Below are 22676 nucleotides of genomic sequence, written 5' to 3'. Positions count from 1 at the left end.
TAATATTTGACATCAATTATGATTCATGAATAATTTTTTTATTTTATTTTTGCCTTCATAGATCATTGTCAACAAATGGAGTGGTGGGATAAAGTGTCCACAGTTGGCGCAGTGAGGGGAGGTGGACACAATTGAAGTGAGTGGAGAAGCCTGACAAACATCTAAAAAGCAGGGGTGGGGATGAACTCAGTAGAGCAGCACTGGCTGTAACCAGATTAATTTCTGTTAATTTTCGATTAATCACCCAACCCTAATGATATAATACAAGCTTACCAGCTCAACTGGAACATCCAGGAGGTTCCTGGAAAAAGGGGAGACCGCTAAAATCCCAGAAGTGTTGGTAAATTCCCCACACAGGGCTTGGATGACACATCATGAAAAAGATGGGGACATACATGGAAGGAGGTGGAGTCTCTTCACACCTGAAAACATCTTTGCATGCTGCACTCTCCTCTTCTGCAGTACAACTCGTTCATGTTGCCAAGTAAGCTACAGTATGGTGCATGCTGTGCTAAAAATTCCTCCTGGTTTACTCCAGAGCGGTCTACGACTCTTACTAATTTTCCTTTAGTATGTGGTGGAGGAGGGCCCAATGAATGGAGTGCTGAAATTCTGCTGAATTACTTACTTGCTCTGTTGTATCTGATTCATTAAATTAGAGACGTGCAGATGAGATGTTGTCAGCACGTGTTGAGCCCGAACTTCCATCCTTTTATACCTAGTCTGAAGGCAAGAAAACAGAAGTAATAACTATATTCATATTTAGGAGATAGTCAGGTCCATAAATATTGGGACATCGACACAATTCTAACATTTTTGGCTCTATACACCAGCACAATGGATTTGAAATGAAACGTACAAGATGTGCTTTAACTGCAGACTGTCAGCTTTAATTTGAGGGTATTTACATCCAAACCAGGTGAACGGTGTAGGAATTACAACAGTTTGCATATTTGCCTCCCACTTGTTAACCTCTTCAGGACACATGACTTACCGGTACGTCATGTATAGTTCCGATCACCGCCACCCGGAAAACAACTGTGGTGGATGACCGAAGAATTCTTTCCCTGGTGAAGAAAACACCCTTCACAACAGTTGGCCAGATCAAGAACACTCTCCAGGAGGTAGGTGTGTGTGTCAAATTCAACAATCAAGAGAAGACTTCAGCAGAGTAAATACAAAGGGTTCACCACAAGATGTAAACCATTGGTGAACCTCAAAAACAGGAAGGCCAGATTAGAGTTTGCAAAACTAAATCTAAAAAAGCCTTCACAGTTCTGGAACAACATCCTATGTACAGATGAGACCAAGATCAACTTGTACCAGTGTGATGGGAAGAGAAGAGTATGGAGAAGGAAAGGAACTGCTCATGATCCTAAGCATACCACCTCATCAGTAAAGCATGGTGGTGGTAGTGTCATGGCATGGGCATGTATGGCTGCCAATGGAACTGGTTCTCTTGTATTTATTGATGATGTGACTGCTGACAAAAGCAGCAGGATGAATTCTGAAGTGTTTTGGGCAATATTATCTGCTCATATTCAGCCAAATGCTTCAGAACTCATTGGACGGCGCTTCACAGTGCAGATGGACAATGACCCAAAGCATAGTGCAAAAGCAACCAAAGAGTTTTTTAAGGAAAAGAAGTGGAATGTTATGCAATGGACAAGTCAATCACCTGACCTGAATCCGATTGAGCCTGCATTTCACTTGCTGAAGACAAAACTGAAGGGAAAATGCCCCAAGAACAAGCAGGAGCTGAAGACAGTTGCAGTAGAGGCCTGGCAGAGCATCACCAGGGATGAAACCCAGCGTCTGGTGATGTCTATGCGTTCCAGACTTCAGGCTGTAATTGACTGCAAAGGATTTGCAAGCAAGTATTAAAAAGTGAAAGTTTGATTTAAGATTATTATTCTGTCCCATTACTTTTGGTCCCTTAACAAGTGGGAGGCACATATGCAAACTGTTGTAATTCCTACACCGTTCACCTGATTTGGATGTAAATACCCTCAAATTACAGCTGACAGTCTGCAGTTAAAGCACATCTTGTACGTTTCATTTCAAATCCATTGTGGTGGTGTATAGAGACAAAAATGTTAGAATTGTGTCGATGTCCCAATATTTATGGACCTGACTGTACAAAAGGAACTCAACTGTATAAAGCTAGTATCACATGATGCGGTTATATGGCCAATACTATGTAATTGAAATCAGTCAGTCAATATCTTAAGGGCAACAATATACATGATTTCTTCTTAAAACAGGATTATTCTACATTTTGGGTAGTGTGATCACAATGTTAGGTGTTTTTATTTTTATTTATTTTTTTAACTTTCAACTCACTGCTTTTGTTAAAGAGGTATTTTCCTCTTGACTTGGCCAAGATGGGAATAACCTGAGTAAGCGCTGGCCGGCAGAAGTTACGAAGTGTCCGAGTCAACTGTGCTCCACTGTACACCCATAAGAGTATGGTGCATGCGGTGCTAAAAAATCCTCCTTGTTTACTCCAGAGCGGTCTACGCAAGGAGCCTAGAAAAGCAAGCTACACAGTTTCCGGTAACCTAGGAGTTACAGAAACCATTTAGCTAGGTCTGCTATACTGTTTGCGTATCTCCCATTCACTGCTATGGAAATTACAAAAACAGAGGAGCACACAGCTGGATTGAATGTTTCCATAACTGTCTATCTCCTGCCAAGATGGGAATTACCCTTTAAAGAAGTTTTTATAGGCAAACCCTGCCCATGTGTCCTATTAGGGCATGTGGACATAGCAGATGGGGGCCGTTACTTAGGATCCTCCACTATGAGCCAGAATTGACAGCAGCTTTGCACGAGCGGTTCACATTTAGGCAGACTTAAGACATCCTTATATGAAGACATGCTTTGCATGAACTGACATCACATAATACCACACTTCAACAGATGTTTTCCTGAGCAGGAACCAGGTGGCACATTTTTTTTTTTAAACAATTCTTTATTGTTATGTCAATGCGATACATCAGTAAAGTAAAATGCATATAAGGTGTACAGAAGAACAATCGGTTCACAATTCTTTTCTTCCAAATATATGATGAAAACATGACAAACCTATATTTTTTAATTTCACCCCCCCCCCCCCCCCACCCCTCCTGTACCCCCCCCCCCCTCCCTTCTCTGGATGTCCCGGCTACTTCTGAGGAACATTTAAACTTTCAAATTTCCTAATCGATCCCTCACGTCTTCTTGCAGATACCACTCTGTATATTTAAAAGGTCCCATTACTGAGGGGTATTCAGCATGTGGAATGTATTGCAGGATAAACCTTTTCCAAGTTTTATATAACTTCTTTCCCAGGGTTTCTTTTTTAGCAATAGCATTTTGCTATTCTATCTGAAAAATACGTCTGATCTGGGTTATCAATAGATCCAAACTAGGGACCTCTGCAGTCAACCACTTCGTCAGCAAGCACCTTTTCGCTTCCAACACTACTGTATGAGCTAACAGTCAGTTTCTTTTCCTCACTGTTCCCATTGACTTCACCAGCCTCCTTTTCATCTGCTTGGAGCACCACCAGTGATGGCGTTAGACCTGTGAAGTTACACCTAGCTTGGGGCATTCCCATTATCCATGAAACAGATCAGATTTTGGGACCCCACACTTGGGACAGGCTGTGAGTCTGTCAGGTTTAACTGTTGATACCGGAAAGTCGAACCCATATATGGCATGGTGCAAGATTTTGAACTGAGTTTCTCTCATTTTTTCATTTGAGACTGCCCTGTAAACAGCTTGAAGCCCCGAGAGAGCCACCGGACCAACATCCCTTATGTCCAGCTGGGTGCCCCATTTTTTGAATAAAGACCCTCGTAGGGATTCCTCCCAAGAATCTCTAAGAGTATTATAAAGCAAGGAAATTGAAGTCTTGTTTTTATTGCCTATTAGGGAGTCAAATCTGTTTTTTTGCCATTCCTTAGAAAGGTCCTTTAACAACCCTCTCACATAACTCCTGACCTGCATATAAGGGAACGAATTCGGCCCCTGGAGAACCCATCTTTCCTCCACTTCCTTTAACGTCGCCCATCTGGCTTCCTTCTCATGGAAGAGGTCTCCCATCTTAATTACCCCCTTGTTAGCCCATGTTTGAAAAGACTTGTCTGTGTTTCCCGAAATAAAAGCAGGGTTGCCCCTAATGGGTAGGTGTTTAGAGAACTTAAATGATAGGCCAAACAACTTCCTAATGTTCTTCCATGCGATAATCGTGTCCCTCAATATCAATGATTTTCTCGCCACCACTGGAAGCTGAGATACTCTCGTATGTACCAGAGCCATCAAATTCCAAGGGGCCGCAAGTTGGCGTTCTACGTGTAAGTTAGAGTAGTATGCTGATTCGTTGGCCCAATCAATGATATGCCTGCTGAGACATGTCAAATTATAACCCCGTAGGTCTGGGAAGTTAAGACCCCCATGACCTCTCCTGAGCTTTAGTTTTTTTAAAGAGATCCTCGCCCGTTTCCCTCCCCAAAGAAATTTGACAAACCTACTTTCCATTTCAGTTATATCCGCGTGGCGCAGAAGAGTTGGAATCGTCTGGAGAGGGTACCAGGTGGCACATTTTGAAAAGGGTTGTCCCTAATGAGACAACCCCTATAATATTGCTAGGATATCCCAATTATTAAATGGTTGGTTGTCAAGTTGCTATATTTCCATTAATCCTAAGAATGAAGGAGTAGCAGCACAGGTTGAATGCTGCTTCTTCTCGGATTCTCCCTGTTCTGGGACACTTCTCCATCCATCAGTTGTGCAGGAATCTACTAGGATTCTAGGGATATGCCATAACATTCTTACAGGAGAATACCCCTTTCATAGTATCAGAAAATGGCAGAATGTGCACATTTACCAAACATGACTAATATTAACAAGAAAGGAGCATTCCAAAATGAATAAGAAAAAAATATAAGTCTGTGTGTGTATAATTTTACATAATTCATGAGCTAGTTTTGGGCTGAATTCATATTTTTTCTCAAAGTGGCAGGATATTGCACAAAAGAGGATGCAGTGTTCCAACGGTTTACACCAACTCTACCAATCTTGTATACTCAAGCACAGATATGGAATATATAGACATTTTAAATTACAGAAATGTATTAGAACATATAAAAAAAATTAAAAAAGGTATATACGTTACCATCATTTTCTTTTTAAGGCCTTCAGTAAAGTTTTCAAAAGATGAAATGAAGCTGCATTCTGTTAGGTCTGATTCATGAGAGTCTGACTTAAATACATCATCTTCCATATCTGCTGAAACGGTGGCTGCATAGATATTAACACAGATATTATAACACTTGTGTCAAAGGCTGACATTCACACTGCGTTTGTCGTATCTACCGGAAAAACTCCCTATGCATACCTCAAACGACCTGTGTTGCCTTTTAGTCCACCGCACTTTTTTTTAAAATTGGGAATGTCATATGAATTGCCCGTCTTCATAAATTCCACACTTTCCTCCACCAAGGTGGTGGTGGAATGTCAGTGCGTCTTATGGGGTGAATACTAATAAGCGCTTCCATTATGAAAGCGCTCATTAGTACAGGAGGATCAGGGAGCAGCAATGCTGCACTCACCGCTTTCTGGTCTTCCTCGGCCTCACACTGTGCTGTGTACTGCAAACATCGCAAGGACATCGGTGCTCTGTGACCTCACGCTGTGCAGCATCGGATCACAGCACAGCGCGCCAGGAACAGCCAGAAGAGCAAGAGATGGGTCTCAGGAGCGGCAGCATCCTAAGCAGGAGCGGTAAGTTGGTTGATTTAATTTTTTTCCTCTGATCTAAGGTCCGATTAGTATGGGGGTCATTAACATGGCGGTCTGAATTAATATGGAAGTCTTATTAACAGGGAGGTCTGAATAATATGGGGGTCATTAACATGGAGGTCTGATTAATATAGGGGTCTGAATAGGGACCTTATTAACATTGGGAGTCTGATGTAAGGTTTGATTGTTTTTTTTTAAATTAACAATGGGGGGGGGGGGCTGTTCTGAGGTCTGATTAAAAACAATTTTTTTCTTATTTTTCGCCTCTAAAACTTAGGTGCATCTTATGGGCAGGTGTGTCTTATAGTACGAAAAATATGGCACATAGATCAGATTGCTGTGAACTGGATTAAAATCTATGTATTTTTTTCTCACCAGAAGTAAAAAGTTTACGTGGTTTAAAAGCAAATTCCTCTTCATCCTCATTGCTTGATCGCTTCCTTTTGTTTTTTAAATCCTCATCTTTGCCTGAAGGATGTCCTCCTTTACTATTCCCTAGCAAGATATAAAAGATTAAAAGAAAGCAGTGCTGCTACATTGTACAAAGCAAAACAAAATCAGTTTACCCCCAAACAATACAGTAATACTTCAATATGAGATGCACACTAAATAGATTTTATAAAAAAAACTAATGTACTAGATAATGGGCATAACATGCACTGCATATACACAAACTACAAAGTCGTTTTCAACAAGGGGTTAGCAGATGGTTTCCTATTCTGAGGCTGTCTAATCAGAGCTTATTTCTAAACATAACTAGAACCCAATGCCACACTGGGCTAGAGGTTGTGTGTGGTACTGCAGCTCAGAACCATTTACATTAAAAGGGGTTGTCCCATGAAAAATATTCTACATTTTCAAAATAATACTTTTGTACTTGCATGTAATTAAAATTCTGTCCTTTACTGCCACCAGCTGTATCTTGTTAGAGGTTGTAACAGTTACAGGAAGAGGGCTGCAGCAAAAAGGACATGCCCCCTGAAAAAATATGTTCCCAGAGAAAGGACATGCCCACTAAGCTGCAAGCTTGGAATACATCTAGCAGAGTAATTCAAACAATGAATGGGGAGATATCCAGATGCATGTGAGGTTCAGAGATGGTTCTAGCTTTGTTAGAAAGAGATCATTATGTACAACACCTTTAACTCTATTGTCCTCAGCATTTCAGTGGTCAATAGTATTGAGACAAAATGGTTTGGACTACCTCTTCTACGGAAACAACCACTGACCGAAAAAAATAAAAAAATAAGATGTTTTTCTAATCAATCCGTATTTTAGTTAAGCAGCCAATCAGGCCAATTACTAGTATACTTCAGAAGCTGGACAGCCCTTCTAATGCAATTGTAAGCATTTCAAACACTATTAGGCCGCCTGCACATGCTGCAGAATACACACAGTTTTTCCTTGCGGATTCCCATGCAGAAAAACACAGCGTAGTACAATAGCAGCAAAGTGTACAATAAACAAATCTCATGTACACTTTATGGATTGTTTCTGTGCAGAAATTGACCTGTGGAGTGGATTTCCCCATCTGCAGCTTTTCAATTAGGTTTGCGATTTTACCCTTTTCCAATAAAGTGTGAGATCTGCAGCAAAACCGCACCAGAAAAACACATAAATCTGCATGAAAATTGCTGTTTTTTCCTCTAATTTACTTCCACTTCCTTTACAATCCACTACTAAAGCCAGGAAACTATACTCTACGATAGATTGTAACTCCAATACACAAATCTTGCTGGTCAATACTGACCACAAGTTCTAGGGTCAAAGTTAAACAGTTATCCTATGATACACAGAGGCATAAGGCAGTTTATGGAAAGTCTAAGGCCTCTTTCAGACGGGAGTTGCGGGAAAATGTGCGGGTGCGTTACGGGAACACCCGCGATTTTTCCGCGTGAGTGCAAAACATTGTAATGCGTTTTGCACTCGCGTGAGAAAAATCATGCATGTTTGGTACCCAAACCCGAAACGGATCAGTGTTCTGTAGATTGTATTATTTTCCCTTATAACATGGTTATAAGGGAAAATAGCATTCTGAATACAGAATGCATATTAAAATAGGGCTGGAGGGGTTAAAAAATAATAATTTAACTCACCTTAGTCCACTTGATCGCGGAGCCCGGCATCTCCTTCTGTCTCCTTTGCTGAACAGGACCTGTGGTGATGGGTCACGTGATGACCGGAGTGACATCATCACAGGTCCTGTTCAGCAAAGGAGACAGAAGGAGATGCCGGGCTGCGCGAGCAAGTGGATTAAGGGGAGTTAAATTATTATTTATTTATTTTTTTAACCCCTCCGGCGCTATTTTACTATGCATTCTGTATTCAGAATGCTATTATTTTCCCATATAACCATGTTATAAGGGAAAATAATAATGATCGGGTCTCCATCCCAATAGTCTCCTAGCAACCGTGCGTGAAAATCGCACCGCATCCGCACTTCTATGGGGCCTGCGTTGAATGAAAAACGCAGAATATAGAACAAGCTGCGATTTTCATGCAAAGCACAAGTGATGCGTGAAAATCACCGCTCATGTGAACAGCCCCATAGAAATTAATGGGTCAGTATTCAGTGCGGGTGCAATGCGTTCAACTCACGCATCGCATCCGCGCAAAATACTCGCCCGTGTGAAAGGGGCCTAAGGGTAGTTACAGCAGCGGTACAAGCTTTACAGCACCCCAAACTAAAGTTATTTATTTTCAAAAGGAATGAGCGCGCAGTAGCCATTATTTATATATTTTTTTTAAAAAAGGAGAAAAATTCCTTCATACCAAGCGGATCTTCACTGTTTTCAATCTCCATTTTGCTAGTAATGTCACTTTGAGATGGCTAATTGGATAAAAAAAAAAAAAACAATAATAAAAAAATATATATATAAGTAAATATCTCGATTTAAACTAAATTAGCACAAGAACATAATCTACATCCTTCTGAAAGAAGCAACACTCCACTGCATCCAATTCCCAAGTTCATAAAGCATGAAATAATTGAAAACTTCACTTTATGAACTTGAAACGTAGTCAAACTGCAAAGAGTTAGATGATCCCGGCGCTGCCGTCCTCGGGAACCGCAAGATTCAATTTTGTCGCTGCTGGGTGAACAAATAACTGGGTAGACTGCCAGTACCCCCCATAATATGCATATAGAAATCGTTCAAAAACGTGAACCCGCACTGACCAATTGAGTATATTATTATAAGGCACACTAAAATACACTCGCCTTGCAAACTGTAGGATCAGTCTTTTTTTCCTTTGATCTCCTCCAAAGAGATACATAGGAACGGATGCAAAAAAAAATTCAGCTTCTAACCTCCGGCAGGTAGCACGCACGTGCAGGGAGAAGCTACACTGTAACCAAGAAGACGGGTATTCAGTGTGATGTCACACGCTCTACTGGTGCCTCCTGAGTCTGAGTATTCCGAAACGCGTTGGAGGAAGTGTGGACTCAGGAGGCACCAGTAGAGCATGTGACATCACACTGAATACCAGTCTTCTTGGTTACAGTGTAGCTTCTCCCTGCACGTGCGTGCTACCTGCCGGAGCCGCACGTTGGGGTTAGAAGCCGAAACTTTTGGATCAGTTCATAGATAGAGATAAAGAATAATAGAGATTATAATTATTATATATATATATATATATATATATATATATATATCTATCTATCTATATCTCTTTGGAGGAGATCAAATAAAGACTCACCCTACAGCTTGAAAGGCAAGTGTATTTTAGTGTGCCTTTAGTGTGATAATTAGTCAGCGAGGGTTCACGTTTTTAAACTATTTATATATGCACTTTATTAACTTTGCTGAATATACTTTATTTCAGTTAAGTGCTGCTTCTTGGGATATTGGAAGCATGGGTACCCCATCTTTTTAGGTGTTTTGCTCTGATTTGGTGTGATAGATAGATAGATAGATAGATATATTTTTAAAAAAACTTACCTTTATAAAGTTAATTATCTCAGGGGAAGACATTTCTTGTACAGGGTCCATGGTGTCTTCATCCAAGTCAGACAAATGTAAAGTGCCTAAAACATTTGCCAATTCACAGAGTTAAGATATAGTATAGATCTATAAATCTGAATTTAGTAAATTCAGATCAAGACAAACCAATCATTCTGGTAGCATTAACAAAACCATCATAAAGCGGCTAGTAACATTAATGATTTTATTAAAGGGGTAAGCCACTTTCTGGCTACTATTGACCAATGTGTTTGTAAGACGATGAAATGGCACTTACTAGTATGACTTTTGTTGAAATTCTACTCCATTTTCTATATTTCATAAGGTATGCCCCCTTGTTTGCCAAGTCTATTATGCTGTCCATAAAATGGCGGCATATGGAGGGTCATGTGACCAGGCAAATCGCCTCTATGTGATGTCTCCCCCATTCAAATACACTGCATCTGTCCTATCAGGAGTTTAGTGCAAGTGCAGTGTGTTTAAATGGAGAAGACATCACATGGAGGAGATTTTCCTGGTCACATAACTCTCCATCAGCGGTCATCTTATGTACAACACCTCTCTGTGGAGAGCACAAAATAATTTTGTGGGGGCATACTTTACGAAATATAGAAAACGGCACAGAGTTTCAACATAGGCCATATTAGTAAGTGCCATATAATCATCCATTCAAAAAGCATAGCTAAACATTTTTTGTGGCGACACTGAAAACAAATGCAATTCATCCATTATTTTTAGGGTCTCTTTTTTTAGGGCACTCACTGCACAGTAATGACATTTTAACTTTACTCTGTGGGGTAGTATGATTCTAAAGATACCACATATGCAGTATGTTTTTTTTAGGTTTTACTTTAAAAAAATTAAAAAGCACATTAAACAAATTGTCTCACCATATTCGGATACCCCCAGCTTTTTTTCTGCCGACTGAGCTGTACAAGGGATCTTGTTTGTGGGGATAGATATAGGTATATGGATAAAATTATGGCATTATTTTGATAATTTTTTTAAATTTTTTGGGAAGGCTAGGTGACAAAAATGGACAATTCTGGCATTAGCAATTTTTTTTAAAGCATTCACTCTGTATGTTAAATAAAAGGGATATTTTTAAGAGATTGGGTTGTTGTGGACAAGACAACACCTTTATCCTTTATATAAACAAATAAGAATTTGGGAAGGGGGTTGAATTTTTTATATAAAAAAAAAAAAAAATCAAACTTTACTTTTTTGCGAACTTACAATCTCATGATTTCTTTACTATACACTGTAATACTCCTGTACTACAGTGCATAGTCATTTTGATAGGCACATAAAGGGTCCATTCACACGTCTGTAAAATGGGTCCGGATCCGTTCCATTCTCTATGGGGCCGGAAGTGATGCAGACAGCACACAGTGTGCTTTCCACATTCGCATTTACGGAGCGCGGCACCGATCTTCCGGTCAGCGGCTCCTGAAAAATATAGAACATGTTCTATTCTTTGGTGCTGGCCGGGTGTATTGCGGATCCGCAATACACTCCGGACATGTGAATGGACCCTATCTCAGAAGCAAAATGTATTAGTGGCTGGAACATGGCTGTCCTAGGGCCCTTCAGAAGGCGCCCCAGCTGCCATGCCAAGTGCTAGGCACACCGCAGTTTCTCTAACTGCTGAGATGCTGCAGACGCTGAGTGATTAAGCCACCGGGATCAAAGTTATTTCCAACCCCAGCGAGAGTCGAGTGCCTGCACTATAATACAGCCAGCACCCAAAAGCGATGGCATGGCCCCAACACCAGCGCCCTATGGCATAAAAATACGTCAGTGAGCAGGAAGGTGTTAACACAGTATATAAAAACTTAAAGCAGTATTCCGGGTTAAGTTATCCCCTAACTACAGGATAACTATTAGATTGGGGGTCCTAGTTGTAGGACCCTCACCAAAGACAACGAGAATAGGCATCCTATACCCATCGGAGCACCCCAAAATCAAATGGCAATTTGGGCATGCAACTCATTTTAGGGCACTCCAAGGGGTACATGGTACCCGTTCTCCTACTACTGGGACCTCCACCAGTCTAACAGTTATTCCTTATCCTGCGGATAGGGGTTAACTATTAACCAGAATACCCTTTTAATAGGACTTCTTGATAAATTGGAGTAACAGACACACAAACCTATTATAAGACATCATGAGATTCAAATAAGCTAATAAAACAGTCTCTACATTAAAGATGTTTTCCCATAGTTTTTTTTTTAATCACATGCCCGCAGCATGTCCCCTGAAACAGAAGATTCATTCCTACGGTACCTACTCCATGCCACTCCATCTTTCGTTTTACATCCGGCTGGCCATGGTAACATGCACCGCTCCAGCAATGATGTGCTGCTTGTGGTTACATCACCACGGAAGCCAGTCATTGGCTGGAGCGGTGCAGGTGACCGGATATAGACAGCGTGGGGACTGGAAGATGGAGACAGTGGGGGAAGAGTGGAGGACCAGAGAGGTATGGAGCAGGTAAGTGCGATTCCTCTGTTTAAGGGGGAATGCTGCAGGAACTTGATACAAAATATTAACGAAAAATCCCTTTAAAAGGGTTTGTTCACATGTGGGAGATTTGTTGCAGAAATGGCTGTGGTTGTCACATCCATGCAAATGCTGCAGAAACACTACTCGTATGTGTGTCACATATGGTTCACAAAAACTAAGTGGCTAATTGCATCATGTACATACCTATAAAATGCTGTTGCCAGGAGCAATGAGTTTTTTTCTACAAATTTCACAGAAAAAAAATGAATATCCCGTCAACTGAGCCAAAACCAACCTGACGTTTGTGGATTTGAGTGCCTGGGAGTTAGAAGGCCCGAGATACCAGGCAGTTTTAATTCTGAAAATGAAAGACTTTCCGCTACACCTTTTCCTTCTCTAGTTCCCTTCAGAATTCCTGTAAATTTCAATGGTTGACCCTTTATAAATAAAGAAAAAAATTATTAATATTATTTACTTTAAAAGAGACATTGTCAAACATAGCTCTGCACACCTTCTTACATCCCCTTGCAGGGATTATATCCTTTTCTATGGCTGAAAATATATAGTTTCCACTTCATTGTGTATATGACTGTAGACTAAGCGTTAGGCTGAGTTCACACTTCAATTACTTGGTCAGTAATTTCCATCAGTTATTGTGAGCCAAACCAGTAGTAAAGCCTATTCATAGATTAGGTATAATGGAAAGATTTGCTCCCGATTTTGTCTCACAATCACTGATGGAAATAACTGGCCGAATAACTGAAGTGTGATCTCCGCCTTCGGCCTCATGCACACGACCGTGCTGTTTTTTTGCGGTCCGCAAACCGCAGATCCGCAAAAACCGGAAGGCGACCGTGTTGCCTTCTGCAATTTGCGGAACGGAACAGGCGCCGGCAATATAAATGCCTATTCTTGTCCGCAAAGCGCGGACAAGAATAGGACATGTTATATATTTTTGGCGGGGCCGCGGAACGGAGCCACGGATGCGGACAGCACACGGAGTGCTGTCCGCATCTTTTGCGGCCCCATTGAAATTAAATGTTTTGGCGGCTCGGATGCGGATCCAAACAACGGTCATGTGCATGAGGCCTTATTCAGACAAACATACAGAGGTATTTTTGTGGGCCCCTCCTAATATTTGGACCTGAAAATGAGCAAGAACTACAGAGAAGAGAAAAATAATCTAAGTAGGTGAGGTCAGAACATGATTTCAAACAAATTCCTCTGAAAGAAGCTCATCCAAATGGTAAGAATGTTTGTGAGCAAAGTGGCATAATCCTTCAAAACAATGTATGCCTTGGTGTGTCTAGGGAAGGAAGGTGAATGTGTAATTTAATCCCTGTTTAATATCTTGTAAGAAGAAGGGGGTATGATGAGAATGACCCTTAAAAGGATTTTCCAGGATATTTACATTGATGGCCTATCCTCAAGATAGGTCATTACTATTAGACCGGTGGGGTCTAACACCAAGCACACCCGATGATCCACTGTTCCAGAGTAGCCCAATCCCGAAACTGCTCCATTCATCGCGTAGTGGACAGAGCTGGTTACTGCAGCATTGCTCCCAATGAAGTAAATGGGACCTGTGCTTTAATAACCAGTTCTGTCATTGCTGTGTAGTTCTCTGGAACAGCAGATCATGGCATAGGGCAGTCATGGCGAACCTATGGCACGAGTGCCAGAGGCGGCACTCAGAGCCCTCTCTGTGGGCACCTGCACCCTGGAAAAAGTCTGTGGTGCACCAATATGGCTTACTGAACTGTAGTATTCAGGTTAAATTGCAGTGTTAGCACTTTGTGATAAATACGTGGGTTTTGAGTTGCAGTTTGGGCACTCTGTCTCGTTTCGCCATCACTGGCAGGGATGTGCACACATAGGGCTCAAAGGGGGCTTGAGCCCCTGCCCCCTTCTGCCCCTGGCCCCTTTAATGCCCTTTTTTTTTTCACTTACGCAATTGCCGTGCGTGCGCCCGCCTTGGCCGCCCAGTCTGCGTGGGCCAGGCCCGTGCGGCGCTTTCAAGCTGCAGTGTTCAGCGCTTCAGTCAGGGAGGTCACTAGTCACGTGGGGCGGCGCGGCGAGCAGGGAGCCTGTCTGGAGCAGTGGAGCCGAGTTGAGTTGCCAGGCCCATGGGGGGGGGGGGGGGGGTTAAGATGTGCTGCTGCGCTGCCAGGCCCATGGAGGAGGAGAAATGTGCCATGGAGGGTGGGCACTTTTTACTGGCACATTAGGTGGCACTATAGGGGCATCTACTGAGGCCACAAAAAAGGGGTATGTTATATGGAGGGCTCTGTACAGTGGCATTTTATACTGGGACACATTATGGTGGCTACTATGGGGAAGGGGGGAGAGGAGTACTATGGGGTCATCTCCAGGGGGCACTAAGAAGGGGTATTTTATGCTTGCAAATTATGGGGGACAATGAGGGCATCTACTGGGGCATTTTATCACCATGGTGATGGATCATGTGATTTTATCATCCATCACCATGGTGATGGATCATGTGATGGACCATGTGATGAGCGTAGTGACGTCATCAAAAGGTCCTATTCCTCACAGATGAAGACAGAAGAGATGCCAGCTGCGCGAACAAGTGGATTAAGGTGAGTTAAATTATTTATTTATTTTTAACCCCTCCAGCCCTATTTTACTTAGCATTCTGTATTCAGAATGCTATTATTTTCCCTTATAACCATGTTATAAGGGGAAATAATAATGATCGGGTCCCCATCCCGATCATCTCCTAGCAACTGTGCGTGAAAATCGCACCACTTGCTTGCGATTTTCATGCAGCCCCATTCACTTCTATGGGGCCTGCGTTGCATGAAAAACGCACAAAATAGAGCTTGCTGCGATTTGGACACAACAACGCACAAGTGACGCATGAAAATCACCGCTCCATGCCATTGTGCCTAAACTTAAAAAAAAAAAAAAAGAAGGGGGTCAAGGGGGGGGTGACAGGGCTATGAAATGGGCATAGCCATCTGCACTGACACATTCGCCATCATTTATACCAGTAGACTGGTGTAAATGATGATCGCAGCCTACGCCAGCTACAAACTGGAGTAGATTTGTAGATGGACTGACAGAGGACAAGGCCTGTGCCTTGTCATAAATTAAGTGCATGCTCAGGTGGATATAAAGAGCAGTGTAGAAATGCCGGTCTTGATAAATGACCACTGTACCTGCCACAAAGACTCTTCAGTGCCAAGAGTAAATTAGCAAGTCGCTAATTGTTTAGCCTAATTAACAAAGCAGCAATCATCAGTATTGCTCGTTAATACGATCATCCACGTACATCCCTGTTTGCATGAAACAATCTGCTACCAGGGCTGTGGAGTCGGAGTTGAGGAGTCGGAGTAAATTTTGGGTACCTGGAGTCGGAAAAAAATTAACCGACTCTGACTCCTACTAGATTTAAATTGGAATAAAAAAATAAAAAAAAGCAAGTTTAAATCTCCCAATTCACAAAAAGTTTTAATTATCGTATTTTTCGCCCTATAAGACGCACCTAGGTTTTTGAGGAGTAAAATAAGAAAATAAATATTTTTAACCAAAAGGTGTGCTTTTGGTGGGTTTTGAACTAATGGTGGTCTGTGGATCGTGGATGGCACTGTTATGGGGGAATCCGTGGGTGGCACTGTTATGGGGGCATCCGTGGATTGCACTGTTATGGGGGCATCTGTGGATGACACATATATAGCATCTTATGTTATGTGTCATCCACAGATTTCCCCCCCCCATAACAGTGTCCCTGTGTAGTGAATGGGGGCCGGAATCTGTTTCTGTAATGGCAGCGGGGCCCGGTGCCTGCTTCATTCATAAAGTGGGCGGAGCAGGCGCGTGACGTAGTGAGCTACGCTACGAGCGCCCACCCGGCCTCCTGACTGCCAAGAAGTTAATAGTAAGTAGTACAGCGCTAGATTTAAGATGATTGGAATACTTTAACAATACCCACAAGTTAGATATGATTACCGTATAGTACAGTGAGCGGGGCCCGGTGTAGTAGAATACAGTGACTGCACTGGGCCCCGCTGCCATTACAGAAACAGATGCCGGCCCCCAGCCCCTCCTCCCTCTCAGCCTATTAACCGGACGGTCGCAGCATTCGCCCCATAAGACGCACTGCTATTTTTCCCCCACTTTTGCGAAAAATACGGTACTTCTCTACTGTAACAATAAAGGCCAATGCATGCAGTGCGTCACGTTATCGCAAAACGAACACATTAAGTGACCATGAAGAAGCATGCTTTTCACATGCTTCACTATATGGCACGCAACGCAAAGTTAAGGAGCGGCAATACTTATTCTTTCCATTGTGTTGTCTTCTGCTGTTACAGGGAACGCAACGCCCATGGTTAACCTAGCCTCCCACTGATAACTGATTAAGTAAATATGTTTTTTGCAGGACTAGACACTTGTATAAGTGAAGGGAATGGGTAGTCAATAGCTCAAGACTGAAGCTGTAAACCATTTGAAAAACTGCTGTCATTCAGTTAGGCTAAAAAACTTGTAAACTCAGATTGTTAGCTTAAAGGGGTTCTGCACTTTCATTTAACTGATGATCTATCCTCTGGATAGATAATCAGCTTCTGATCGGCGGGGGTCCGACACCCGTGACCCCCAGCGATCAGCTGTTTGAGAAGGCAGCGGCGCTTTAGCAGCGCCGCGGCCTTCTCACCGTTTACCGCCGGCCCACTGACGTCACGACTAGTATCAACTAGAGTGGGGGCGGCTAAGCTCTGTTCACTTGAATGGAGCTTAGCCGCAACTACACTAGTTGATACTAGTCGTGACATCAGTGGGCCAGCGGCAAACAGTGAGAAAGCCGCGGCGCTGCTGGAGCGCCGCTGCCTTCTCAATCAGCTGATCGGCGGGGGTCCCGGGTGTCGGACCCCCGCCAATCAGAAGCTGATGATCTATCCAGAGGATAGATCATCAGTTAAATGAAAGTGCAGAACCCCTTTAAAATTTAAACATGACTATGGGATTCTACTAGGGAAATCATGTTTTAAAATAAATGCCCCTTCCTGGATCCTCCCACTGCCCTATCTTCAGCAGAAGATCAGCACACAAAGGAGAGGGCAGCAGCTTCCTAGCCAGTAGTTCTGTGGTAATGACATGTATGTTGCCTTTCTTTCCTTCAAGGAATGTATAAAATACATTCACATATTAAATAGAGGAGTCGGAGAGTCTGAAGTACCAAAAACTGAGTCGTCGGAGTGGGAGCATTTATCTACCGACTCCACAGCCCTGTCTGCTACTAACAAAAAAAAAAAAGATTTTTATAGTTGCACAAAATAAACATGTTTGCTTCTTTGCCAGCTGACTGTTGGATATGTTTACACTATACAATGGCTGGAACTGGATGTTTGCACCCCTAATAATCAGTCTATGTAAAAAGAGCGATAAAGGGAATGTGTCGCCTATAATTTTTCTCTGCCAGCTTTATTTTAAAAAAAATATATAAAATATATAAAATATATATATATATATATATATATATATATATATATATATATATATATATATATATATATATAGATAGAGAAGAAAAAGTCCAGTGGGAGCACCAGCCAGCATGTGGGTGCAAGGTCCAACGTAGGGTAACGGCAATCCCCAATGGTATAGAGAACAAAGAAGTAGGACTGCACTCCAAGATAGTGATAAAATCAGCAAGTGGTTTATTCACCCATAATATGGCAAGTCTTGCGACGTTTCGGCTTACAAGAGCCTTCCTCAAGCATGGTAACAGTGAAAGTGAGAGCATTATAAAGGCATTTACAAAGTGTCCAACCCATAAGGGTGTGGTTACAATCAATTACAATTGCAAACATACGATGCATAGCAATACAAATAAAGTGCATGTGCATAAAGTGAGCAGTGGTATACAATTCATGACTAAGGGATGCCATCCCTACAAAGTGTATTAAAATGTATGTGATACTTCATCTAAGCTAAAATCACAATTATATAGGTGATAATATGATGAAGGTGGATCACAGAAGTCAAACCGTAGGAAGCAATGGGGCCCGCACATACCATGGCGTTCTTTGTGCGTCTCCAGGTCCTCATTGCGCATGACCACACTGACATCACAGTGTAAAGGTCAAGCGCTCGCGCTCTGCCTGGGTCGACATGAGAGCGCCATTTTACATAAGGGAAAGACACCTAAAGGTTACGTACAGGTTATCTATTTAACTGTTGTCCACACGGAACAATCATATCTCCGACCGCTGCAGGGATCTCCTACATATATCAGCAAATGGGCGGGACACCTGACCAAAGCGCCACTACAAGCACAATTGCCAAAAAAAATAAAAAAATAGCAGTCGTATATATATATATGTCTATCACACTGTTTTATATAATTTTTATTTTACAGTTGTAGATTTATTATATTTCTTGAACATGATTATGGGAGCAGCCATTTATCCTGAGCTTTTGCCAGCAGCTTTAGACATACGCTTTACTGTAGCCACAATGGGCCATAGACAACAGACTGGGGAGGGCTCATTGACTTCTATGGGAAAGTTTTTTTAGGTATGCCATGTGACCACCTGTGCGGAGGTACAGGGATGAGGAGATCAGCTTTAACAATCACCTACTGGTAATGGTGGATAATGTGGTATGTACACATACGTGATATTTGTGATGAGGTGACTGCTCTGTAAAGTGATCTGTCAGACCAAGAAGCAGCCTAGTGGACAGTGTGAAAACAGCAGCATTTTAGGATTCTTAAAGGGCTTCTGTCACCCCCAAAAAGCAATTTTCAGTTTTGGACTTAATATATTTGCTAATGTGCGCAGATTCCCTATATACCCCTCTTACCTCTGGCTGTGCTGTAATTTCAGTAAAAATCGTACTTTTGTGATATGCAAATTTCTTCACCCAAGTCCACCCAACTTGCTGGTAGCCGCCGCATCCTCGGTCTGAAAAAACGCCCCCTCCTCCACTTGATTGACAGGGCCAGCGAGCGCTCTCATCCTCCAGCTGGCCCTGCCTGCAGTTCAAATCCCGCGCCTGCGCCGTACCGGTCCTAATTCGGCGCAGGCGCTCTGAGAGAAGGACGCTCGCTTGGCTGCTCCTTCCTCAGTGTGCCTGCGCTGATGTCAGCCCTACACCCGGAAGAGAAGACTAGCAAATATATTTGCTAATGTACGCAGATTCCATATATACCCCTCTTACCTCTGGCAGTGCTGTAATTTCAGTAAAAATCGTACTTTTGCGATATGCAAATTTCTTCACTACCAGCAAGAGTCTTCTCTTCCGGGTGTAGGGCTGACATCAGCGCAGGCACACTGAGGAAGGAGCAGCCAAGCGAGCGTCCTTCTCTCAGAGCGCCTGCGCCGAATTAGGACCGGTACGGCGCAGGCGCGGGATTTGAACTGCAGGCAGGGCCAGCTGGAGGATGAGAGCGCTCGCTGGCCCTGTCAATCAAGTGGAGGAGGGGGCGTTTTTTCAGACCGAGGATGCGGCGGCTACCAGCAAGTTGGGTGGACTTGGGTGAAGAAATTTGCATATCACAAAAGTACGATTTTTACTGAAATTACAGCACAGCCAGAGGTAAGAGGGGTATATAGGGAATCTGCGCACATTAGCAAATATATTAAGTCCAAAACTGAAAATTGCTGTTTGGGGGGTGACAGAAGCCCTTTAATATAGCAAAATGGAAAGTAAAAAAAAAAAACATTTTAACGAATTTTAGGTGATGTTGAACAAACGCATAATTTAAATGTCTGGTTGTTTCCTGATGACACATTCCCTTAACTACAAGACTGTTGAAGCACACTCCACACATTTGTTTGAAGTAACTAAAGAGCAGTATCTGCTGAAAACTAGTGCACAAAGGTCTCAATGGGAACTTTACACAGAGAACGATCTATTGGCAAAACATGTTTTAGTTGCAATGAAGCAAACAAAAAAAAAAAGCAAATACTGTAGATGTAATAGCATAAGATACATCTTCATTGGAAAAAATAAAAATGTGAATAAAATTGTACCTTCTTTTTGGGTTCCTTTCGCTCATCAGAACTTGGTGACGACAAGGGAAGTACTGAAAGGGTAAAAAAAAAAAAACTAGGAGTACACAACATTGTCAATCTGCACTAGATGCCTATAGGTTACCCACAAAAAAAAACAGAATGGGTGGAAGGAAGAAAGGTCTTTGTAGAGATTTTACAGGCTAAATTATACAAATGCATTGCACCAAAACAATAAAAAGTATCTAACAGAAAAATGGGTCTAGTGGTCTACAGCAACCACTGGGCAGCCATCATCTTTCAAGAGAAGTTAAAGAAATGAAATCGGAGCTATTATTGATTGCAAAGGAATCATAACATTTTCAGCGTTGATAAATAATTTGCTCTGAATAAGAAGATGCGCTATATGGCTTTTACCTATAAAGAGAACTCGAAGCCACACCGAACAGCACTACTACAGCACAGTAGCCATGTTTGTATTTTACCAGCACTGCACACTCCCAAACCAACTCAAATAGCTTTAAAGAGCGTGATCAACCCTATTAAATCAGTTATACTGCCTGGTAGGGCTGATCATTCTGATTAAAACCATCTCTAGTTTTTAGCTCGTACTGCTGCAGAGATTTTATTACTTTTATATTTATGCAAATTAGTTAGTTGGCGCACCGTGGAGAGGGCTGTAGCGCTAGGAGCTACACATCAATGCTCAGCATACTCCGCCCCATATTTGATTGGCTGGGCAAGAGATCTGTGTGTGGGCCCTGTTAAAGAGGCGACTTTATGATTTTCATATAATACCAATAAAAGGATAATTTCATGAGCATCAAAGATTTGTGTCATTTTAAGTTGTCAAATTACCAAAATAAATTGTGTTACCTTTAAGCTTACTTTTACGTCTTTGCTTTTTTCGGCTATAGTCTGCAGATATTGATGAGGGTTTCCTTCGATATTCCAGGATCCAACTCATATCACTTCCCGAGTCTTCATGGTTACCAGCCTGCACAAGTGGAGAGGGGGGAAGTTATAGGTTGCAATGAAACAAAGGACACCCTTTATTAAAATAAAAAGTAATGAGCAATGCAAATCGTGTGTATGGTCTGTTCACACTAGTATTATGTCTATGACTGATCCAAACCAAGACTGACAGTACCAGCCAACTTTAATCTGTTTCTGTACTTTGACAGCAAGAATTGTGCTGTAACCCATGCCATTTTTGCTAGAAAAAATAAAAATGGTAATGGCCAATAGAACCCTAATGGCAGGAGGCTATGAGTGTGAAATGAAATCGGACCACCTGTTGTAATTACACTCAGTCATCTGTACTAAGTAGATGATGCACAAGTAATTTTGAGGCGGTAGTAGTGTTCGCAAAAGCGCTGCTAACCCTTCAAACAGCTGGTCTTATCGGGAGGTGGACCCCCGCCAATATGATAATGATTACCTAATATGAGGATAGGTCATCAATACTAATCCAATAAAAAAAACGTTAATAACAAGATGGCAGCACCCATAATAAAAAAAAAAAAAAAAAAAAAAAAAATTTTTTTTTTTGTAGAAATGACAAGAATGTGTTGTTATATGGTTTTAACTGGCAGAAAAAACTGCATTAAAAAATAAAAAAAAATGATTAAAAATGGCACTAAACAACCACACATAGGCTTCGAAAACAGCAGGTGCTTTTTCGAGCTTTATTTACAGGGATTTAAAATAAAATATATGTTGGAGGAAATTCAAGGTGATCAATGAGGAGGATTTGTCATTATTACATACAGTTAAGATTTCGCATTCATTCTCCTGTTGTTCTTGTCCCATTAGGACTCCAAATCTTATTTTCTAGGACTTCTATTACATCATCAGTATGCATTTAACCTATGGGCGGTAACCAGAACTGCATGCAGATACTGTATGAATCATACTGCAAGGCAGCCACACAAATTAGTGTCTGGATGCATTGTGAATGCGTTCAGTGAAAAGTGCGTGATTTTGCAGGCAAAGTCATTCAGTTTTGCCTGCGATCGTGTTCAGTTTTTATCACGCGGGTGTAACGGGATTTAGGCTCCATTCACACGTCCGCAACATGTTTTGCGGATACACGGAGCCGCAAAAACACGGAAAGCGGCAATGTGCGTTCTGCATTTTGCGGACCGCACATTGCTGGCACTAATAGAATATGCCTGTTCTTGTCCGCAATTGCGGACAAGAATAGGACATGTTCTATTTTTTTGTGGAACGGAAGTGCGGACCCGGAAGTGCGGATCTGCAATTCCGTGTCCAGGCAGCACATCATGCTGCCCCATAGGAATGAATGGGTCCGCAATTCCATTCCACAAAATGCAGAACGAAATTGCGGACGTGTGAATGGAGCCTTAATGTGTTTTGCACGTGCGTGATAAAAAACTGAATGCATACAAATATCTCTTAGCAACCACACGTGAAAACTTGC

The 22676-nt window shown here is 42.0% G+C and overlaps 1 protein-coding gene across 1 annotated transcript in view; it reads right to left on the bottom strand.

Moving 5' to 3' along the window:
- SYCP2L (synaptonemal complex protein 2 like) overlaps nucleotides 1-22676 on the bottom strand; it is a 102100-nt gene that overhangs the window by 11790 nt on the left and 67634 nt on the right. Inside the window, exons 19-26 of the mRNA XM_040432502.1 lie at nucleotides 21110-21230; nucleotides 20255-20307; nucleotides 12550-12691; nucleotides 9729-9814; nucleotides 8560-8617; nucleotides 6163-6282; nucleotides 5162-5286; nucleotides 629-723 (exon numbers count right to left, since the gene is read on the bottom strand). Coding sequence (XP_040288436.1) covers nucleotides 629-723; nucleotides 5162-5286; nucleotides 6163-6282; nucleotides 8560-8617; nucleotides 9729-9814; nucleotides 12550-12691; nucleotides 20255-20307; nucleotides 21110-21230 — 800 coding nt within the window. The remainder of the gene's footprint in view (nucleotides 1-628; nucleotides 724-5161; nucleotides 5287-6162; nucleotides 6283-8559; nucleotides 8618-9728; nucleotides 9815-12549; nucleotides 12692-20254; nucleotides 20308-21109; nucleotides 21231-22676) is intronic.

This window comes from Bufo bufo, chromosome 5 (assembly GCF_905171765.1).
Source record: "Bufo bufo chromosome 5, aBufBuf1.1, whole genome shotgun sequence".
NCBI classification, from domain to species: domain Eukaryota; kingdom Metazoa; phylum Chordata; class Amphibia; order Anura; family Bufonidae; genus Bufo; species Bufo bufo.
The sequence above is the reverse complement of the archived record's forward strand: the minus strand, read 5'-3'. Positions and strand labels throughout refer to the sequence as shown.